General features: G+C 37.4%; 1 protein-coding gene across 5 annotated transcripts in view; it reads left to right on the top strand.

The window, feature by feature from the left end:
• The window catches only part of LOC123695310 (lethal(2) giant larvae protein), a 45,570-nt gene extending 23,874 nt beyond the window's left edge, over positions 1-21,696 (top strand). For 2 of the 5 annotated variants that reach the window (XM_045641114.1, XM_045641113.1), the window contains exons 3-26: positions 3,863-4,040; positions 4,246-4,492; positions 4,666-4,853; positions 5,221-5,400; positions 5,582-5,670; positions 6,021-6,140; positions 6,612-6,774; positions 7,058-7,247; positions 10,022-10,139; positions 10,400-10,501; positions 10,686-10,790; positions 11,121-11,280; positions 13,088-13,227; positions 13,492-13,639; positions 14,183-14,283; positions 14,561-14,665; positions 14,995-15,135; positions 16,113-16,270; positions 16,796-16,889; positions 16,977-17,072; positions 17,463-17,588; positions 17,983-18,112; positions 19,123-19,166; positions 20,240-21,696. In XM_045641114.1, coding sequence (XP_045497070.1) covers positions 3,863-4,040; positions 4,246-4,492; positions 4,666-4,853; positions 5,221-5,400; positions 5,582-5,670; positions 6,021-6,140; positions 6,612-6,774; positions 7,058-7,247; positions 10,022-10,139; positions 10,400-10,501; positions 10,686-10,790; positions 11,121-11,280; positions 13,088-13,227; positions 13,492-13,639; positions 14,183-14,283; positions 14,561-14,665; positions 14,995-15,135; positions 16,113-16,270; positions 16,796-16,889; positions 16,977-17,072; positions 17,463-17,588; positions 17,983-18,112; positions 19,123-19,166; positions 20,240-20,347 — 3,231 coding nt within the window. In that variant the 3' untranslated portion in view covers positions 20,348-21,696. Of the gene's footprint in view, positions 1-3,862; positions 4,041-4,245; positions 4,493-4,665; positions 4,854-5,220; positions 5,401-5,581; positions 5,671-6,020; positions 6,141-6,611; positions 6,775-7,057; positions 7,248-10,021; positions 10,140-10,399; positions 10,502-10,685; positions 10,791-11,120; positions 11,281-13,087; positions 13,228-13,491; positions 13,640-14,182; positions 14,284-14,560; positions 14,666-14,994; positions 15,136-16,112; positions 16,271-16,795; positions 16,890-16,976; positions 17,073-17,462; positions 17,589-17,982; positions 18,113-19,122; positions 19,167-20,166 lie in introns of all 5 variants that reach the window. The other 3 variants (XM_045641115.1, XM_045641117.1, XM_045641116.1) reach the window with 3 other exon arrangements.
• The last annotated feature ends 623 nt before the right edge of the window (positions 21,697-22,319 follow it).

The raw sequence follows: 22,319 nt of genomic DNA, 5'->3' as shown, positions 1-22,319 counted from the left end.
GGGGTATTGTTTGTAAACTGCAACCGCGCGAGAATACGTGCCCCAAAATATTTTTGAAGATGGCAATTGTGTTTTAATAACAACTAGGTTTCCGCCCGCAGCTTCGCCCGCGCATTAAAAAAAAACCGCATAGTTCCTATTCCCGTGGGATTTCCGGGATTGCGTTAGTTTCTGATTTGATGGAGTGACCTGCAGGTTTACTTCGAAGACTGGTACTGGATCTAATAGACGAGTAGAGCTAGAAATGCCGAGTTTGGGCTCGTTTTGTTAGTTATGTCGAGACCTTACCTCCGGACTTGATGGAGTAACCTGCAGGTGTACTTCGAAGACTGCTACTGGAACTATTATACGAGTAGAGCTAGGTGGGCCGAGTTTGGGCTCGTTTTGTTAGTTATGTTGAGACCTTACCTCCGGACTTGATGGCGTGACCTGCAGGTGTACTTCGAAGACTGCTACTGGAACTAATACACGAGTAGAGCTAGGTGTGCCGAGTTTGGGCTCGTTTTGTTAGTTACGTTGAGACCTTACCTCCGGACTTGATGGAGTGACCTACAGGTGTACTTCTAAAACTGCTAGTAGAACTAACAGACGAGCAGAGCTAGATTTACCGAGTTTGGGCTCGTTTTGTTAGTTACGTTGAGACCTAGCTCTAATCATCTATTAGTTCCAGTAGCAGTCTTTAAAGTACACCTGCAGGTCATTCCATCAATTCCGGAGGTAAGGTCTCAACTTAACTAACAAAACGAGCCCAAACTCGGCACACCTAGCTCTACTCGTATAATAGTTCCAGTAGCAGTCTTCGAAGTACACCTGCAGGTCATTCCATCAAGTCCGGAGGTAAGGTCTCGACATAACTTACAAAACGAGCCCAAACTCGGCACACCTAGCTCTACTCGTCTATTAGTTCCAGTAACAGTCTTCGAAGAACACATGCAGGTCACTCCATCAAGTCCGGAGGTAAGGTCTCAACATAACTAACAAAACGAGCCCAAACTCGGTAAATCTAGCTCTGCTCGTCTGTTAGTTCTACTAGCAGTTTTCGAAGTACACCTGTAGGTCACTCCATCAAGTCCGGAGGTAAGGTCTCAACGTAACTAACAAAACGAGCCCAAACTCGGCACACCTAGCTCTACTCGTGTATTAGTTCCAGTAGCAGTCTTCGAAGTACACCTGCAGGTCACGCCATCAAGTCCGGAGGTAAGGTCTCAACATAACTAACAAAGCGAGCCCAAACTCGGCACACCTAGCTCTGCTGCGTTGGCTCTCTTCATATATATTAAATAGATCTCAGATAGTCAGAATACTTGGAAGTTATTCTCGTCCTATTCCTGTATTATCGGGTGTTCCTCAGGGCTCAAATCTGGGCCCTTTATTATTTGTGATTTTTATAAATGATTTGTGCAATAATTTCTCATCAAATTGTTTACTTTATGCTGATGATTTAAAAATATTTAGAAAAATTTTCACTATAAATGACTGCATTGAACTACAAAATGATTTGAATAAATTAAAAGATTGGTGTGTTACAAATGCTATGTTTCTTAATGTAGATAAATGCTATGTTATGGAATTTGGTAGTACGGCAGTAAAAATAAAATATATTTATTCTCTAAATGCTAAAAATCTGATATGGAAGTCAAACGTACGTGATTTAGGAATTATCCTTGATAGCAAACTCTCATTTTTGGACCATTATACACATATTTATAAATCATGTAACAGATTGCTAGGGTTTATTTTACGTTCATGTAAAGGTTTCCGGAATCCTAAATCTTATATTTGTCTTTTTAACTCTCTCATTCGTAGCAAATTGGAATATGCAAGTATGATTTGGTCCCCCTTTTATTTGATTCATATAAAAAATATAGAAAAAATCCAAATAAAATTTTTGAGAATACTTTCATATCGGTTTCATCTAAATAAAACGCTTCATACTTATGAGGAAAGATTATCTTATTTTAAACAAGTAAAACTGTCAAATCGTCGAAAAATATTGGAATTAATATTTCTAAATAAAATTATATGTGGTCAACTGTCCTCTGCAGCTCTTTCCCAAATCTCCTTTCATATACCACTTAGAAGTAATCGAAATAATCGAACTTTCACGTTGCCAATCCACCGCACCCAAAGAGCATATCATAGCACACTAAACAGAATCTGCACAAATTACAATAAGTTGTGCGAGATAATTCCAGATCTTGACATTATCGCGAGTAAACCTATTAGATTTCGGAAATGCCTATTTGATAACCTTACTATACTGTCGCAGGTCCTTCAATAGTTTAGAAATTTGTCTCTAGTAGTATTGTACCATTCCCCTTTTTAAATTACCTATTATCTGTTAATTAGTATATTGATTACTCTTTGTTTATGTGTAAGCGATTGTAATTTATAGTCTAGTAGTCAACACATGTTATTGCAATAACAATTAGTCATTAAGGTTTATGAAGTTAAATAAGTATTGTACCTATATTATTGTTATATGTGTTTGTGTTGCAAATAAAATAAAAATAAAAATAAAATAAAAAACGAGCCCAAACTCGGCCCACCTAGCTCTACTCGTATAATAGTTCCAGTAGCAGTCTTCGAAGTACACCTGCAGGTAACTCCATCAAGTCCGGAGGTAAGGTCTCGACATAACTAACAAAACGAGCCCAAACTCGGCATTTCTAGCTCTACTCGTCTATTAGATCCAGTACCAGTCTTCGAAGTAAACCTGCAGGTCACTCCATCAAATCAGAAACTAACGCAATCCCGGAAATCCCACGGGAATAGGAACTATGCGGTTTTTTTTTAATGCGCGGGCGAAGCTGCGGGCGGAAACCTAGTTGTTATTAAAACACAATTGCCATCTTCAAAAATATTTTGGGGCACGTATTCTCACGCGGTTGCAGTTTACAAACAATACCCCGAATTAATTAATAAAACATAAAAGTCTTAAATATTGCACTTTAAAAAGTTTTATGAACCTTTTTAAATGATTTTCTAGTATAATTTCACTAACGTCCTTAACTTTTTATGAGTTTTGACTGGGCACGTCGGTTAAAACCTATATTGACTAGATGTCTCGACTTAAAATCAGTTAATAAGGATATTGACCGATGCCCTTAGTCAATAACGTTATTAACTGGTTTAATCAGATAAAATCAGTTAATAAGGATATTAACCGACGCCCTTAGTCAATATCCTTATTAACTGATTTTACCGGTCAATAACGTTATTGACTGGTTCAGGGTTTTGACTGTAACAAATATACTGCAGACAACAATGGTCAAAAAGTGTTATACCCATATACAGGATTTGATTATTATTCTCATGTGGTACAACGTAATATATGCTTGAGTCATAGCTATATACCTACATGTGGTTATATACATCGTGTATTGCTTTACAAGTATCAAATTAGCAACAATCCTCAATATTTATCATTCAATTACGCCAATATTACTATTCATTATCAGTTAGTATTGTACTATAAGTACTTTATTTATTTGTGTTATATTAATTTTCTAGTTGCGAAACGTAGTATGAGCCAATGTTATCAGATATTTTAAGGTGTGGTTTTTTATGATTCATGTATTGGGAATTCTTATTTTGTTAATCTAAATTTGGAATATGTTTTTTTTTCATAGACAACTTGTTCAATAGGTATGAAAAAATATATTAATAAGTACCTAGGTGCTGCTCTAATTTACCTACACTATGTACTTACAGTACGTGAAAGTTATCTTCAACACTAATTCCTGTACTTGTTATGATAGGCTTTATACATACCTATAAGCATAAAATAAACCTTTCCAGTCAAACGATATTTTATTGTTTTATAATATATGTTTCATTTATTGTTTAATTTTCTTTGCAGACACTACAACACGGCTTTCCACACAGAGCGTCAGCGCTCGCCTGGGACCCTCTCCTCAGGCTATCCGCCATCGGTACAGCGACGGGCGCGATCAAAGTGTACGGCCGGCCAGGTGTCGAGCTGTACGGTCAGCACACAAACCCAGATGCGGCGGTCACGCAGATACATTTTATACCCGGTAAAATCTACAAAATTTATTATAAATTAGAAATTAAGAGTTGCTCAGGCTTTACAGTACACAAACTCCCAGAAAAAGGACAAATAATTTATGGTAAATGTGTGAATTCTATGTAAATTTTGGCACGATTAAATGCTTAAATGTTGACTTGTCACAAGTTTATTTTTGGTAGCAATAGTTTAATCTAAATTCAATATATTTACAGGAACTGGCCGATTAATATCACTATGTGACGACAATAGTCTCCATTTATGGGAGATCACGGAAAAATCACTGGTAGAACTCAAGAACCACGCATTCGAAGGCAAGAACAAAAAGATTTCAGCACTATGTATGGAATCTTCTGGAAAGAACCTTCTGCTCGGTACAGAGGGGGGAAACATTTACACATTGGACGCCAACACATTCACAATGAGCGAGGATGTCATATATCAGGATGTTGTTATGCAAAAGTGAGTTTTTAACTGATCATTATAATATGTAATTGTCCTTTTAGAGAAGTCTACACACAAAGATTTTTAAGCAGTTACGAATTTTTTTTTTTAAAATAGGTGGCAATAAACACCAATTAATTTCATAAATTAAAAGTTATCTATATTTGATTTGCCATTCCTTCGCTTTTCAGCTGTCCAGAAGACTTCAAAGTGAACCCCGGTGCGGTGGAATCGATATGCGAACACCCAAAAGTGCCCACTAGGATCCTGATAGGATATAACCGTGGGCTCGTAGTCCTATGGGACAGACAGACGGCCACGCCCACGCACACGTTCGTGTCCAATCAGCAACTGGAGAGCCTTTGTTGGAACGATGAAGGTATTTTTTTCAGTCCTATCTTATGTAGTGCAATGCTAGTGTATGAAGTAAATAAAATTGGAGAAGTAGGAGCAGCTTCTTGTTGATTTTATTAGATTTCGACTTATTTTTCGATATGCAAATTTTATGATAAAGCAAACAAATAAGTAAACTGAACCAAGTATTTATTAAAAATAGTAAATTGAAATTATAAACTACCTCTGGATCAAATTCATCGGGATATTCAGATACCTGACGCCGTAAATATAATTGAATAAATTTCCAATTATTACCGTGCAAAGTTATCTTTGTAAAAGAGGACATTTTAATTATTTCCAAACACTATGTGCCTTACGCCTTTTATACAAAACCCATCTTCACATTGCAGGCGAACACTTCACCTCCTCCCACAACGACGGTTCCTTCGTTACGTGGGAAGTGGCCGGCGCATCGTCAGACAGACCTCTAAAGGAGCCCGTCACTCCCTACGGGCCGTACCCTTGTAAAGCGATCACTAAGATATTGAACAGGACTAGTGTGGATGGCGAGGAGGTTACTATATATGCAGGTTAGCCTTATTATTGACTATCTATTTTAGCCTACCTACAGTATATAATTAAAAAAAAACAGAATATACTTTGATAATGTAACACAACTCTTTATAAAGTACACCAGTTAAAATAAGGTAGTATAAATTAAAAACATATTATTTGAGCATTATATAATTATAAATTATTTTCTCATTACAGGTGGCATGCCGCGAGCGTCGTATTCCGACAAATACACCGTCACAGTACAACAGGGTGAAAAGCATGTTGCCTTCGATTTCACAAGTCGAGTAAGTTTAATATATTCAATACTTACATTTTATATTTAAACATCATAAATAATATATTGCTAAGCACTTGCGTTTCTTTAAAATATTTTTTTTTTTTTTTTTGAGTAATACTAAAATTTTAACACACTTTCATACTTTATATTTTATGAGATTCCAGCTCACCAACGCTTTTTTTATTCGTCGCAATGAATGAAATGAATATATCATTAAAAAAAAAAGTTTCTATAAACATGAATGATAAATGAATATATCATTCATGTTTATAGAAAAAAAGCCAAAAATACCTCGCACATTATTGGCTTTTTTTCTATAAACATGAATGATAAAAAACATTTTTTTTCCGCACCCAGGTGATAGATTTCTTCACAACAACACCGGTGCCGCCCGACGGCGCGCCGCTGCAAGAGGAGCGACCGCCCACGCCCGCCGCGCTGCAGTTACAGAGCGTCAATCAAGTTGCCGCTGCACTGGTTAGTGGCATAGACAATGATATAGTCATAGATAAAGATGTGGGCACAGAGGTTGATATAGATTATAGACAATTCCGCTGCAGCCTGTAAGAGGAGCGGCCGCTGACTCCCGCTGCTGCATAGCGTCTAAGAGGCAACACCGACTGTATTTACTTTTGGCATAAAATACATATTTACATACCAAAATAGGAGTCAAATAGGACAAAAGTAATAGAAACATAAACATTATAGAACATTTGAACAATTGAAGTGAAAATGTACATTTTTTTATTTACATTATTGGTGTAATTTCCAAATGTTGTTATATAACTAATACTATGTTGTTATAAACTAATAAATAACGTATAATGGAAATTACAAGTCGTGTATAACATAAATGCGTGAGATCATGTTATAAAAAAATTCTATACAAAATACCATAAAACATGTAAAAATAATGAGGATTTAATTAATTCATATTTATTTTTCCAGGTGGTACTAGTAGAAGAAGAGTTAGTAGTGATAGACCTATGCGACGCAAAATGGCGTCCGCTCAAACTACCCTACTTGGTGTCCATACACGCGAGCGCGATCACCACTGCGTATCTAGTGGATAATGTGGCTGATACAGTTTATGATAATATTGTTGCTGCTGGTGAGATTTTTTTCTTAATTATAATATACCTGTTTTTAAAGATTATTGTCGATTGATAAATTTTCTGTTTACATGGGTTAAGGAGTTGATTAATCAACATAATTTGGCCAATAAATTATGTTGATACTCATTATCTTTACTTGTAACAATAGTTATTGTATGTTTACCGAACTTGAATGAATATTATATGATAATTTAAATTAACAGTTATAAATTAGGCTATGTCATGAACATTGCATTGTTTTATTGATCCAAAATATTCACAAATACCGATAAATTTTAGGTGAAAAGCAAATAGAGGATGTCTATTCAGACAGTCCGTGGCCTATATCTGGCGGTGAGATAGAATCAACAGACGCAGCCGAGCGGCAGATACTACTCACGGGGCACGAGGATGGATCCATACGGTTCTGGGATGTGAGCGGCGTGGTGATGACACCGCTGTATAAGTACACCACTTCGCATCTTTTTAGGTTCGTTTTGAATAATATAAGTTTCAATATATTTTGGTGTTTACAATAAGCTTCTTTAATTCATTTAGGGCGGTCGAATAACGTATTAAACTATCATTTCAAAAATGTATTGTAATTGTCAGTATTTGACAATTTACAGGCAATGACCTATTATACTAGTAGACGCGGCATACGCCAACATCATTGCACTAAAAAACAGCGTAATTAATACATACCTACTTACTAACGCATTATCACCAATACAGTTGTTCTCTCTTTCACTCTCACGCACGAGACATAATACATGTCTCACTCATGTACTTCGTAATAACAACTGCCGATTAAAATATAAAAAGAACGTCCAGCCACGACGCTGAATGGTGCGTGACTAAGTGAAACTCGGGCACTTAGCTGAGTTTTTTCTTGCCAAAATAGAGAGCGGGTAACGTATCTAGCTTTTTTATATATCATAGGTTACAGGTGGCATTTTAATATGTTCATGTAATACTTTATTGGACGGAAAAATTTTAACTAAAGATTGAAAAATCGGCTCTTAAAAAACAAGTAGAGATTATAAATGTTATAGATAGGGAGGCGAAGAGGGGAATTTTCTGCAATACTCGAGCGTGGCAGTTTAAGATATGAGAGATACCTTAGACCTAATAGAACAACCTTGTTAACTATTTAGCTCTTTAAGTAGTGACGCGCGCCCAGGATAGACGATCAGATTAGTAAAAAAAAATCGATAGTCTGAAATACTCGAGCGCGTCAGATTAAGATATTGGGGGTTGATTTTAGTGTTTTAAGACTAAATTTAACTAATCTGACGATAAGTCCTTGACGCCGCCAAGTTATAGGGTCGCGAACTTGTAAAAAAAAAAAACGTTAATCCGGCATTCTCGAGCGCGATTGTTTTTATTTTTATTTTGAAGAATATAATCTAAAACGTACTAAAAATACAAAATCTGCCGGTTTCCGCGTGACCGCAAGTCTGGAGGACCCATTTCGTCTTCCGAAAAACGCGTTGCAGTATATATAAGTCGCGAACGATACATTTTACAAAAAAAAAGTTTGAATAAACAAAAAAGGTAATTTTATTTTACACAAAAAAGGTCTCTTTACATTTTTATCCAAAATTGACTTGAAGCATCATAAAAACTCAAACTCCCGGTTTTTTGAGTATATCTCGAAAACTGAGGGTGTTAAGAAAAATTGATATGAAATAACGATGATTAAAAAAAAGAAACTCTCAAACCTTTTTCGGTCAGATTAAGAGAACCCACCGACATTTTTGTCAGATTAAGAAAATATGCTTTCAGGAGACCGAGATAAACCTCCCCTATGAAAATCTGACGCGCTCGAGTATTTCAAAAGGACTTTTTTTTTCTGCATTTTCAAAAATTCATCGTAACTTATCGTCACGCCGAAATCGTCAGTTTTTTTAAGGGGAGCTTCCTTGGGGCCTACTTAAAACCCCTTCCGAAAATCTGACGCGCTCGAGTAAATTTTTTTTTTGTGCATTTTTGACGAATTAATATGCCTAGCCCCACCACGCAAACCGGCAGATTAGTATACCGTTGTTATCAGAGGCACTTGGGGCATACGTAGTATGAATATCTGACGCGCTCGAGAATGCCCAAGTAACTATTTTTTTTTACATTTTTGAAAATCCGTACACGCCAAACCCACCGCTAAAATGGTTTTTACCATAGAAGCTTTTCTTTTCGAAATTATTTTATCTATCGATTTTGATAAGTCTCGACGGCGCCGTTTAATTACGCCATTTAGCTACCTCGCCTCCCTATCTATTAAGCGAATTTCTAATAACTTGTGCTGTATTTTGACTTTGACAAGTTACATTCCTTACATTAAAACAAGTCCAGTTCAATAATGACTGATATCATCAACATAATAACATAATGTACAATCAAAACTACCTTCTTTATTTAAATTAGTAATTTGATAGGTTATAACATTTAGGTGCATGGTATATTTGGTGCTAATGATATATTATATTCATTAAATATATTAAAATTTCATTAGACAGAACTGATTTCAATTAATACAACACCTTGTTCAACTTCAATCTGTATTTGGTCGATTTTTATTCGGTGACATGTGTCTTGCCGCCTAAAACATTAATGTAGCCATCATAAACATTATTATTTACTCGCTAGGTACAATTATTTGCACTCATAACATATATTGATATTGCTTGTTGAATTCTTATACTAATATCAGCTAACATTACTATGCTTTTTATCGCTTGCTTCAAGTGGACTGAAAAGATCGACTGCAAGGTAAAAAATGTGTTTAGCTGCAATAATTTATACTAAATTGATTATAATCGTTCCTAAAATATGTCACCAGCTTATAATTCGCTTTTCACAATGCTTGGTTTTATTTGTTACTACTTTTAGAAGTGAAATAATGCCTTGAATTAAAAAAAATGTGTGCGTGTACACTACACACGTAAGAAGTAAAACTTCTTTATGACCTGATTTTTCAAAAAATAATTTGCTATTAATTAATATCTGTAAAGTTGCATACTTTACAGAAATGCGTCGAATCACGCGTGGTAGGGGGAAAGAAAAAGATGGCGCGTAGCGGAAAAATGTCACGCGTAACGAAAAAATGTTACACTAAATTTTTTTCCAACCCCGATAAAGAAGTTTCACTTCAATAATACCTCTTACTGTATTCACTGTCTAACCCGCACAAAGAATATCGAATTACAGTAATAAATAGATTAAAACATCTTATATGATGATGTTTAATTTAATATGTATGTATAGTGGCGAAGAAATTGGTGAGAACAACGATAGTCAGAATGAAGAAGAAGAATGGCCGCCCTTTAGAAGAGTTGGTACATTCGATCCGTACAGTGACGACCCGCGACTAGCTGTTAAGCGAGTAAGATATATATTTTTATTTATACATGATTTAAGAATCCTCCTTTAGGGTGCATTTCCTTTAGGATGTGTTGTGAGGTATGTGTGTGTGAAGAACCAATCATATCGCTTCATTTAGTTTGAAGATTCATTATTAATTACAAACACTTTCCTCGCACATTATTGGTAGAAAAGCTCCATTATTATTACAATTTATTCATTTTCTTTTTAAGCTATTGCATAGCTTCTATGCGAAATTTAATATATTATTTCCGGTTACAGGTTATTCTTTGTCCGCTATCCGGCATGCTGACTATCGGAGGCGCGGCTGGACACATCGTTATTGCTAGCTTGAAAAACTCCCCCACCACTGCTGAAGTTAAGGTATAATATCTTAATATTTTTATTTTCTCAAAATACCTTTTTTTTTCTATGAGCCCTTTGTATCACAGGGCAACGCCAACACCCAAATAGAAATTTGAGAGATTTTATAGTGATTAAGTAAAAAAAGTTTAGATCGTGTTTTACTTAAATATAAATAATGTAAAATTTATATCCGATTTCACAGTCAATATCAGTGAACATAGTGTCAGATCGCGACGGCTTCGTGTGGAAGGGGCATGACCAGTTGACTCTTCGCTCTGGAGCACTTTCTTTCCCACAAGGTTATCAGGTGAGATCTCATTTTTTTATCATGATATAATATTATGTGTTGTAATGTGTAAACATGATTTCTTATTTTAGATCCTAAAATCCTATACTAATTTTATACCCTTTTTTCTGACCTATGTACTTTTTATTTTTATTCTATAAACATTTTTTTTTTCAATCCCAAAAATGATCGTGATTTTATTATGTTTGTCCATGATAAACGACTGTTTTTTCTCTGTCACTTTTTAGTAACTGCTTTTAGGCCACAATAAGGTTTTTAATTGTTAATTGCTCCCAGACAGTTGTAATTGTCGATCTTACCAAATTAAAATTATTTGTTTGTTATTACCAGGCGAGTGCAGTGGCGCAGGTGTCCCCGCCGGCCGCGATCACGGCGCTGGCCGCGCACTGGGAGTGGGGCGTGGTGTGCGCGGGCACGGCGCACGGGCTGGCGCTGCTCGACGCGCTCGCGCACACCGCGCTGCTGCACAAGTGCACGCTCAACCCGCACGGTGAGTGGCGCCAGTGTCCCCGCCGGCCGCGATCACGGCGCTGGCCGCGCACTGGGAGTGGGGCGTGGTGTGCGCGGGCACGGCGCACGGGCTGGCGCTGCTCGACGCGCTCGCGCACACCGCGCTGCTGCACAAGTGCACGCTCAACCCGCACGGTGAGTGGCGCCAGTGTCCCCGCCGGCCGCGATCACGGCGCTGGCCGCGCACTGGGAGTGGGGCGTGGTGTGCGCGGGCACGGCGCACGGGCTGGCGCTGCTCGACGCGCTCGCGCACACCGCGCTGCTGCACAAGTGCACGCTCAACCCGCACGGTGAGTGGCGCCAGTGTCCCCGCCGGCCGCGATCACGGCGCTGGCCGCGCACTGGGAGTGGGGCGTGGTGTGCGCGGGCACGGCGCACGGGCTGGCGCTGCTCGACGCGCTCGCGCACACCGCGCTGCTGCACAAGTGCACGCTCAACCCGCACGGTGAGTGGCGCCAGTGTCCCCGCCGGCCGCGATCACGGCGCTGGCCGCGCACTGGGAGTGGGGCGTGGTGTGCGCGGGCACGGCGCACGGGCTGGCGCTGCTCGACGCGCTCGCGCACACCGCGCTGCTGCACAAGTGCACGCTCAACCCGCACGGTGAGTGGCGCCAGTGTCCCCGCCGGCCGCGATCACGGCGCTGGCCGCGCACTGGGAGTGGGGCGTGGTGTGCGCGGGCACGGCGCACGGGCTGGCGCTGCTCGACGCGCTCGCGCACACCGCGCTGCTGCACAAGTGCACGCTCAACCCGCACGGTCAGTGCACGCAAAATATAAGTAAATATTGAGCTATTGCATAGCTTCTATCGCGGGCCTTGAGCGCGGGGACCGAATCGAGAAATTCCGTAACGAAAAAACCTCACGCTCCCCACTCCGACGGGTGGAGGTGTGGCTTGAAGGCATAGCATGCAATAGCTTTACCGCGGCAGTCCCCGAGTGCCACACGTCTTTTTTTTTCGGGACAATTTTCACACACGGCACGATCTGATCCAATGCTAAGCTTTCGCTTGTGTTATGGAAACCGGATGGCTGATACACATTCTATCATATAATTTTAAATAAATACTTATATGAATAATTAACACCCAGTCACAGAGCAAAAATCTATGTTCATCACACAAATATTTGTCCCGGGTGGGAATCGAACTCACGACCTTCGAAGGTTTCGATGACCTTGGAAGGCAGAGTCACTGCCCGTAAGTCACAGCCAACCGGCCAGTCGACTCAAACAACAACACGCGAGGACAGGTAAACAGATACCTCCTAGGGCAGCGCGCTCTATCTTAGGCCACATTTCAGATAAAAATCAGGCGAGATCGTGCTCAAAAGCTTTCCTATCGCAGAATAAAGTAAAATAAAAAATTCGACATTTTCATGGCACCTTCAGGAGTATCATCAAAATCCATACCCGCCTATTTTGAACGCAGTTTTTACACAGAAGAACAGGCAAGTAACTTTTTTTTTTTGTGTGGTGTCTCTCAATGTTAGCCAGAAGGGCTTCTACATTTTAACGCGGACGCGGGGGCGAACTGAAGGTTCACCCTGGTAGCGACATGCACAAGGGCGTCCCCCCTTGACGGGGATAAGGCAAGTAACGTAATATTTATTTAATCGTACCTATTTTACACTGCCACGCATCGTAAATGTTGCGTGTCGACGCACCCACGCGCGCACAGTTCTGCGTGTTTGTACGCAGTTGCGCGCGTAGTTGCGTTTTGTTTCACGGTCGTTTTTTTATCTTCAATGCCGCACAAGATATGATAGATAATCACTTTTTATCTCCTCTAGATCACTCTGGAGCCGGTGACACGCCGATTTCGAGGAGGAAATCGTTCAAGAAGTCACTGAGGGAATCCTTCAGGCGGCTCAGGAAAGGTCGCTCGCAACGAAGACAGACCACCGCCGCCAGTCCCACATCACCCACACAGGTATAATGGTTGCTTAGTAAATGCATAAATATTTGATTAAAAAATAAAGCTTTGTATTTTAGAAAGAGACTTAATAATAAATTATGTTTTGAGCGGTTTTTTACCGGTGTTCTAAAATTTGACTTATTTTTTAAAGTTTATTTTGTTAATTAGGTACTTTTTTTATTTTAATTTATTTGTCAATCACTTTGTCGCTTCTATTATTTCTACACGACGTATTTTTTTACATTTCGAACGAAATTTAATCTATAAAACCTTCAACAGCCCGCCAAGAAAGTAGCCGAAAAGATAGCGGAAAACGACGCCGAAGTAGTGAAGCCGATAGAGCGTGCAGTGGAGGCGCGCTCCAACGACGACGCGTTCGGCTCTATGGTGCGCTGTCTGTACTTCGCTAGGACCTTCCTTATTAGCAGTGAGTATTTGTTACTTGGATATTATTGTTTTATTATTCCTTTGTAGAGGTCAATTTATAACGTTTACGACTATTCTGAAGTGGTCATAAATTTTGTGGATATTATTAACATTTTTGCTGATGTAGTTTAAAAAGATTTATGCGTTGTGTGACAATTTCACTAACATAAAATTTGTTTTCGAAAAAATTTTGGTACTTGAAAAATTAAACTAAGTGACGCTATCATGTTAAGGTGTTCAGTTTATGGGAAGAGAACATAGTTAATTAGCTTAAAATGTTTAAGTTTTTATTAAGCTATTGCATAGCTTCTATCGCGGGCCTTGAGCGCGGGGACCGAATCGAGAAATTCCATAACGAAAAAACCTCACGCTCCCCACTCCGACGGGCGGAGGTGTGGCTTGAAGGCATAGCATGCAATAGCTTTACCGCAGCAGTCCCCGAGTGCCACACGTGATATTTTTTTTTCTATCTCGTTGTCTATAGATAATTGATAGATTATAGCGAAGGAACCACTTTAAAATGGTATAACATATTCTATTCCAGCACAACATTCCGTCCCGACGCTATGGGCGGGTACGAATAACGGTACAGTGTACGCATTCACAATCAACGTTCCCAGCGCTAACAAACGGAAAGACGAACCCGTGAGTTATATCATATTTAATTATCATTAAAATTTGTAAATTCTCAATTATTTTAAATTCCGGAGTCCTAAGACAGTGTAAGGTCATATTCAGGAGTCTTATTTATCCAAGATAGATTTAATGTAAAAGTTAAACTTCATCATATTACCAAACAAAATTTGTAAATTTCTTTACTCTTTTGAAGCAGTTTTAAACAAGCAATGTTCTCTGGCGTTTAATGATTTAAAAGCAACATTATTGCAGTCTTCCGCCAATTAAAATAATATATTTTTTACAGCTCACCTGCCAACTAGCGAAAGAAATACAGTTGAAGCATAGGGCACCCGTAATAAGTATCACAGTACTCGACGGAGCGTCTGTACCATTGCCGGATCCTTTAGAGGTACTATTTTGTCATATTTCCATGCAATTATTTTTTTATTAATGTTTTATATTGAAAACTCCTAGAATATTATTTGTTGAATTTCAGAGCTGCAGAGCAAAATTGATAAAAAAAAATGTATTACTCATTTAAACTTTACCGATTCTTTATATCGCTTCTATGGAGAAGAAAATTACTTTTTTTTTTCTGGCTAAACGCTGGGTATATCTTCAAAAAAGTTTTTAAATTCCAATAGGTATTCGTTAAAAAATTTATGTGCATTCATTGCTATTAACTTGTAAATTTTTTGTATTTATAATAGCAGAAAATAATAATTGATTCATTCCCAGGTGGAACGAGGCGTAGCCCCGCTACCGGAGAGCGGCACCCACCGCGTGCTGATCGTATCAGAGGAGCAGTTCAAGGTGTTCACTCTGCCCTCGCTGAAGCCACACAATAAGTACAAATTAACAGCCCATGAGGGTGCTAGGGTGAGTTGAAATTACTAATTAAAAACGTGTATACAGTGTATATTATATATAGAGATAGAGGGTGTATGGTAGCCGTTTGCAATTATAAAGTTCAAAAATGGAAATAATTTTTATTTTGAACAAATGCATTCAGTAGCTTTTTCATAATATCCCTATAATCAAACGTCTGTTGACACTTTTGCACCTTTTTACCTTGATAATTTTGCCCGCTCGTTTTCTTTTTTAATAACCATCCGTTTCGCTACCATCCTCCCCGGTGGGCGGAGGGTTGAATATGTTACCTACACACACATGCTCGTACGCATGTGTGACACATACGCCACTTTCGGCACGCATTTATGAATATGCGCATGTGTGACTTTTTTGACGACCTTACAGGCTATTGTGAGGTTGTTTGCGTACTTTTTATTTTTTCATGACTTTTTTTTCCTACATTTTTTTTGTTCTGTCCTACTAACATTTTTCAAACTCAAACTCAAAATGTTTGAGTTTTTCAATTAGACTTCTTATAAAAGTACTTTTGAATCGTCATAACATTTTTTAATATTTACCGACGTTTCATCTATGGAGAAGTACCGACAAGAAACTCCATGGTTGCTTTTTTAAAATCATGATGTCAATATTACAATTTAATTTTATATAGTACAGTGCCACAAACTTAACTGACCCGGTGGCAAAAACTGGAACTACGTGCCGCCATTTTGAAATGTCAAATTTTCACAGACTTTTCATACGGTATATTTTGTATAAATAAAAATTTACTTATTAATGTTAATTTACACCATTGGCAATGACATTATTTTTACCCTTGCATCCTGGGAAATACTATTTGGCGGCACTAAAATCGACATCAGTGACACCTTCACCTGGTCAGTTAAGTTTGTGGCACTGTAGTAATATGTAACTGCTAATATATGCCAAAGAACTGTCCTGTGATTCTTACGCGACATTTGCTAATAATATTATGTGTTGTTCAGGTGCGTCGCACGGCGTTCGCGTGGTTCGAGTGCGGGTCGGGGTCGCGGCACCGCGAGTGGTGCCTGCTGTGCCTCACCAACCTCGGCGACTGCCTGCTGCTCGCCGCCGACCTGCGCCGACAGCTCAACGCGGCCGCCGTGCGCAAGGAGGACATCAAGTCAGTCGTTATTATCATCATCAATAGATTTCCAAAAACCATATGTGCCTTCCCCCCTTCCCTCCCTTCCCACCGTCTCCTATAATAACATAAAATTACCAGCTTTTCAAGTCATACAACGAGGCCTAAAGGCGGCCGAACACGGACTGTCGAGCTGTCGCTACCAACCGCCCAGTTGACGGCTTGAAGCGGTCGTGACTGCTCGAGCAGTCATGTGTACGGCAGTGAATGAATGTCTATAGTTCACGGCGTCACGGCGTCGTCGCGGCTTCAATCAATCGGTCTCAACTGCTTAAAGCAGTCCGTGTACGGCCGCTCTAACATGTCAACGATCACTGAATTGCATATTATAGTTTTACATACAGGTAAAAATAATGTCCCCGTTCCAAGTCTTTCAATTTGCATACGAAAGCATAAGAGACGTGCTATACGTCAACGTATACGTGCAACACTGAAAAGTCTGTTAGCGTCCTAAATAACGTGTTATACCAAAACATGAACTAAACTAAAATAATTTGTTTGCAGTGGCATATCAAGCTTATGCTTCTCGAAACGAGGCGAGGCTCTCTACTTACATTCATCATCAGAATTACAAAGAATAACGTTATCAGCAACAAAGGTAATTTGTTTGTTCAAATAATATTTAATTGATTATATTTTATTTCTCAATTGATTTAATATTATTGATTATTTTTTTTTATAATAGGTAACGAGAGCGCAGTGTCATGTTCTGTTATCCCCGTGGGCAGTCGCACTAAAAAGCGCTGCAGAAGAAGCGCCGCTAACAAATGGAGAACATAAGGTATAAACCGTAAATATTATCTAATTCTAGTCGAGTTAATTCAGCACATGATCACCAGAGGGAAAAGTTAACAGTATTAAATACTGAAAAGTTAACAGTATTAAATACTGAAAAGTTAACAGTATTAAATACTATTAACTTTTTAAAGAAAATGAGGGTAGTTTTAAAAAAACAATTTCATTTTCAAACGATTCTAAACGCCTGTAACGTACACGTTACGGTTTACGCAGTTGTGTCAAATACGTACACTTCAATCGAAAAATAACGTAACAAAATTAAATATTTAATATTTTACATGGCATGATATTTCATTATTTCGAAAAATTCGTGTAAAAATATTATAACTATTAGTTTTACACGATTTTTCGTACAAAATAACTCGATTTACAGGAAGAAAGCGCAGACACAGTGCACGACGTGACCGCCGCGTCAGCGGACATCACGGTCGACTCGGTGCGGGATCACACGCAACAGCCCACCTCGGAAGTGCCCAACGAACTTAATATTAATTTGCAGGTATGGTTTAATAAACAAAAGGGATTTGTATGAGTGAAAAAAGCTGTATGTAACTTGGATAATTGTATTGGTTTAAACATAAAACTTACTGTTATTGTAGTACAATACAAATTTTCCAATTATACATATCGGGCGAATTGAAATATACACTAATTCTAATAAATCATCAGCCATGTATAATTGCTATTATAATTGTCTCTTATTTTTTGATTGAATATAATATTTTATAATCCAACTACCGTCTTGCAAATCACAATTCTCAAACTTTAAATATTTTACTCACATAATTTCAATAGAATATAAACTATCTAATATTTTTTATCAAGGACATCAAAAAAATTACACATACCAAATTAAATGCACTAATTAATATGCATACAATCGAAATAACCAGAACTCGCAAGTGAACACCAGCTCGATGGTGGTGAAGACGACGACACGCACGACGGTGAACGAGAACAACGCGGACGGAGCAGCGACGACAACCACGACGACGACCGCCAGCAACTCGACCAGCGAGAACAGTGAGTGACGCGGTTTTAAAGATTGAATTAAAAAAATTTTTTTTTTTTTTTGGAGAATGTCACTGGCCAGTACAAATAGATTTTTTAAAGTAGTGTTTTTTTTAATTAATTGATTGAGAATTCACTGGCCAGAAGTAATAGTTGTTTTTTTTTTTTTAATAACAGTCGTGAAAAAGTAGGTAAACACAATATAACTCCAAATTAAAAAGACGAAAAATTATATCAATATTTTCAATTTAAACCACAGATGAATAGTAAATAGGTTTCAATCCAAACACAATTTAAAATTATATTTATTTATTTTATGTTTTTAATATGCTTAGCTTATACTATGTTATTACTTATTGATTTTATTATATATTATTAAATTATTGATAAATTAATGTCTAAATTCGTTACACTTATATATTGATTTATGCACCTTATATTAAAGAAATTAATTACAAAAATTAAAAATCGTTATACATTTTAATTCAATAGGAAATCTTAATTATTTTAGAAATAATGTTTAACTTCATATTCCTTCATTCCTCTATTTTAATCACAAATGTATAAGTATTCCTCAGTCTAGAATAAGTTTGTACCAGTAAAGCTAGTTTTTCAAGTATTTCCTCCATACTTTAGTTAAATTAAAATTGAGCAATTCCCATTGCATGATAGCCTTGAATTAGCTTTATATTCAAAGAAATATTCCGCTAGATTATTATTATTCAGAAACACCAAGTCACATAGGCTAATATTACAAAGAGTTAATGCATCGATAAAATAAGGCGAAACTTTTCATACTTACGAATGTTAAACATTGGTAGATTTATTGATTTAACGAAAGTAAAAACGCCATTTTATATGTTGTATGCATTATTCTTTGGTAACATTTGTGCCCAATTTGAAACCTATATGATATAAATTGTATTTTACTATAATTGTATCGCTTCATATACCATTATTATATGTTTATGTTAAGCCGTCTGTTTGTAAGTCTGACGGGCGCTTTGTGTTTTTGTTTGTAGTCCTAGAGCACAGTCGTGAGGAAGGAGTCATCACCCGCATTGAGGTATCCCACCTTTTGCTTTAATATGCTATATTAGACTTAACACTGGCGTCATTGTATACCCTTCGCTTTGTGTATTAACCTGACTTAACTTTAATTTATGCAAACTATATTCGACTAACTTTTTAATATGGAGTACGCAATTGACTATTCTTTTTTTTTATTCTTATTTACTTAATGCATCAAAATTTATTTTAGTAATAAATAATGTGGTTTACTTTTTATGACTTTCTGGGTATACTCTGTCACCGTAAGCTAGAAGCCCTCGCATGGAGTTTTATTTAGTTCCCTATCTTAACCGACTATATAACAATAACATTCAATTTACAACTAACTCATGTGCTCTATCCGTAATGTGGCGTCCGCTAGTGTCCAACGTCGACTCATGTACCATTCCACCACAAATAATTCCATATAAATGGAATCTAGTTCGAAACATTGAGATAATATTACTACGTATGGAGGAGACACCACCAACAAAATCTGTGCGCCATTTTTTTGCTCTAACTAAGTTTTACAAATTATTATCTAGTAACGTACTTACCGATGAAAGTTATTCCTTTGCACTTTTCCGTATTATTTGTATTATTAGTGTAATATCGTAACACACACGAAGGCATATTTGATGCGTTTCACTTTAAAACAAATAAAAAATGAGCGTGCAGTTACGCCATATGGCGTACTAGGTTTCCGCCCGCGGCTTCGCCCGCGCAGTCAAAGAAAAACCCGCATAGTTCACGTTCCCGTGGGATTTCCGGGATTGCGTCATTTTCCCGGGATAAAAAGTAGCCTATGTCCTTTCTCGGGTATCAAAATATCTCCATACCAAATTTCATGCAAATTGGTTCAGTAGTTTAGGCGTGATTGAGTAACAGACAGACAGACAGACAGAGTTACTTTCGCATTTATAATATTAGTATGGATGTTGAGCGGAACACAAGTGATGTAGGCGGTGTCGTCTCCATATGTATCTCAATGGTTCGAAATGGGAATGTTTTGTCAGTGCATAGCGAGCACTCGCGGGCGCCACGCGTGGAGAAGAGCGTGACGTGGTACTCATGATGCGCGTGTGACAGACGGGCACCGTGACGGTCCCGGCCGGCACCGACCCGAAGCTGATCCTCGAAATGTTTGACCGGCAACGCTCGCCGCTCGCCGTGCCCGTGCCATCCGCAGACTCCTAATATACATACACCACGCCATCCCGCCGCTAGATGTCGCCTTCAACGTCAAAGCCGACCAACTAGATTTGCTTGTCAAATACCGAATGTGTCAGAATACTGTATACGGATATGCGGACTTGAATAAATGGATACAATGTTTCGTTCTTCTGTCCAACTTGCTATGGGATATGTAATGTTTAATGTAAAGAGGGTGGCACACGACTTTTTATACTGCCAGGAAATGTAGAACACTTTGAGCTTACTGTACGTGAGAAATGTATAAACCTTGTTCTTTCAATACGATGTCAGTACAATTACATAGAACAAAAGTAAATAATAAAATCATTTAAGAACTTTCTTGTATGCTAGAGTAATTTTTTTATAAAAGTGCTGTCATAGTACAAGAACGTTGTATTAAATATGACAAAAACTATATAGAGTAATACATATGATGTTATTATATTATTATACTTACATTTTAAACATTTTTACACGTTAGCCGCGTTTTTTTCCAATTTGTACTAATTTAATGTATCGAATAGGAATAATTTATTGTATTTTGTAAATTTTATCTTTATTGTAAGCGTAATTTGTAAGTAATTATTGCATTTTATATAAACGATAGATTTATCTTTTGCCCTGTCAATTACTTAGCATTATAAAATCTATTTGGCTAGCATTTTTAAGTTATATAAAACTATTTTTTGCTTGAGTACTTAAGGTGTACGAAATTTTATTTTTTTTAATATTGTTTTTACCATTAAGTAATTAATATTAGTACAAAACGAAATGGCCATAGCACTTGTACGTTGGGTGTATAATTTTGATACGAATAATTAAATTAAGCGGATAGTTGTCAAGCAACCTGACTTTAGATTTTTATTTTTTCCCTGTAAGTTATAAATATAAACTTTGACAAACTATGACACGTTTTTACAAGTAAAGCAATAATCGTTTTTCATTGCTGAGGTGTGATGCCGTTTATCCACACTTTTATTATAATCTAATTTTAAATAGTATTAGCAAAATGGCAGCTGTTACATTTAAGCGCGCCACTTTTCAAAATGACAGTTGTATATAATTTTAACAGTATTTAATTATGGCAACATTTAATATTTGCATTTTAACATCACAATGTTGTGATAGATGGGATTGAATTTTGTTTTTAGGTTTTATATTTTATTTTAGATGTAAGTTGTATGTGCCTGCCTATTTCTATGACGCCTTTATAATACAAGGGCGTCTTACGTCCAGATTGCTTCGGTTTTTATTATTGTACAATTATCTTTGTGCTATTATATATTATTTTTAAATTTGATACGAACCTTGCTATTTGTATCCAACACAAGAATAAACGCTGAGAAAAAGAATTTATGTTTTATTTATAATTCCTTTAAAATTGAGCCACCTTATAAAACTTTATCACACGAATTATTTGAGAACCCGAGCTAAATAAGTCACTTTTTGTAAATTTCTTCTCAACAAAATATAATAAAACCTTCAGTTTCATATGCAATAATTTAATGCAGATTTCCTCACAAACTTTCACATTTAAAATATTATAGTAGGGTATGCGCATGCGTTGATTCAAATTAAATTTTTATGTTGTAGGCCTATACGTTATGAAAGACTAAGTAAGCTGTAAAAGTTTCATCAAAATCCGTCCAGTAGTTTTTGTATTTAACAAACAAACAAGTAAAAAAATAAAATTTTTAAGGCTTCTTTTACATGTATGTACCCGTACTCACAGATTAAGTATAAGTTACTACGTAACCCGTACTCGTAGGGATATTATTAAAGTGAAACTTTTATTAGGTACATCGTCTCAAACTTTTTGGTCTGTGTATCGCATGTCGCGTGACGCACGATGCGTACGATAATTATCGTACAAATACGATAATTATTTTTAGTTAAATGTCTATAGTGTGAAAAAAAGTTTCACTTTTGCCGTGGTTTCATAAAACCACACAACATTTTTTTTTATTTTTACAGT

The sequence above is a fragment of the Colias croceus genome, chromosome 11 (genome assembly GCF_905220415.1).
Source record: "Colias croceus chromosome 11, ilColCroc2.1".
In the NCBI taxonomy this organism is placed as follows: domain Eukaryota; kingdom Metazoa; phylum Arthropoda; class Insecta; order Lepidoptera; family Pieridae; genus Colias; species Colias croceus.
Note: the sequence above shows the minus strand (reverse complement) of the source record. Positions and strands in the feature narration are given on the sequence as shown.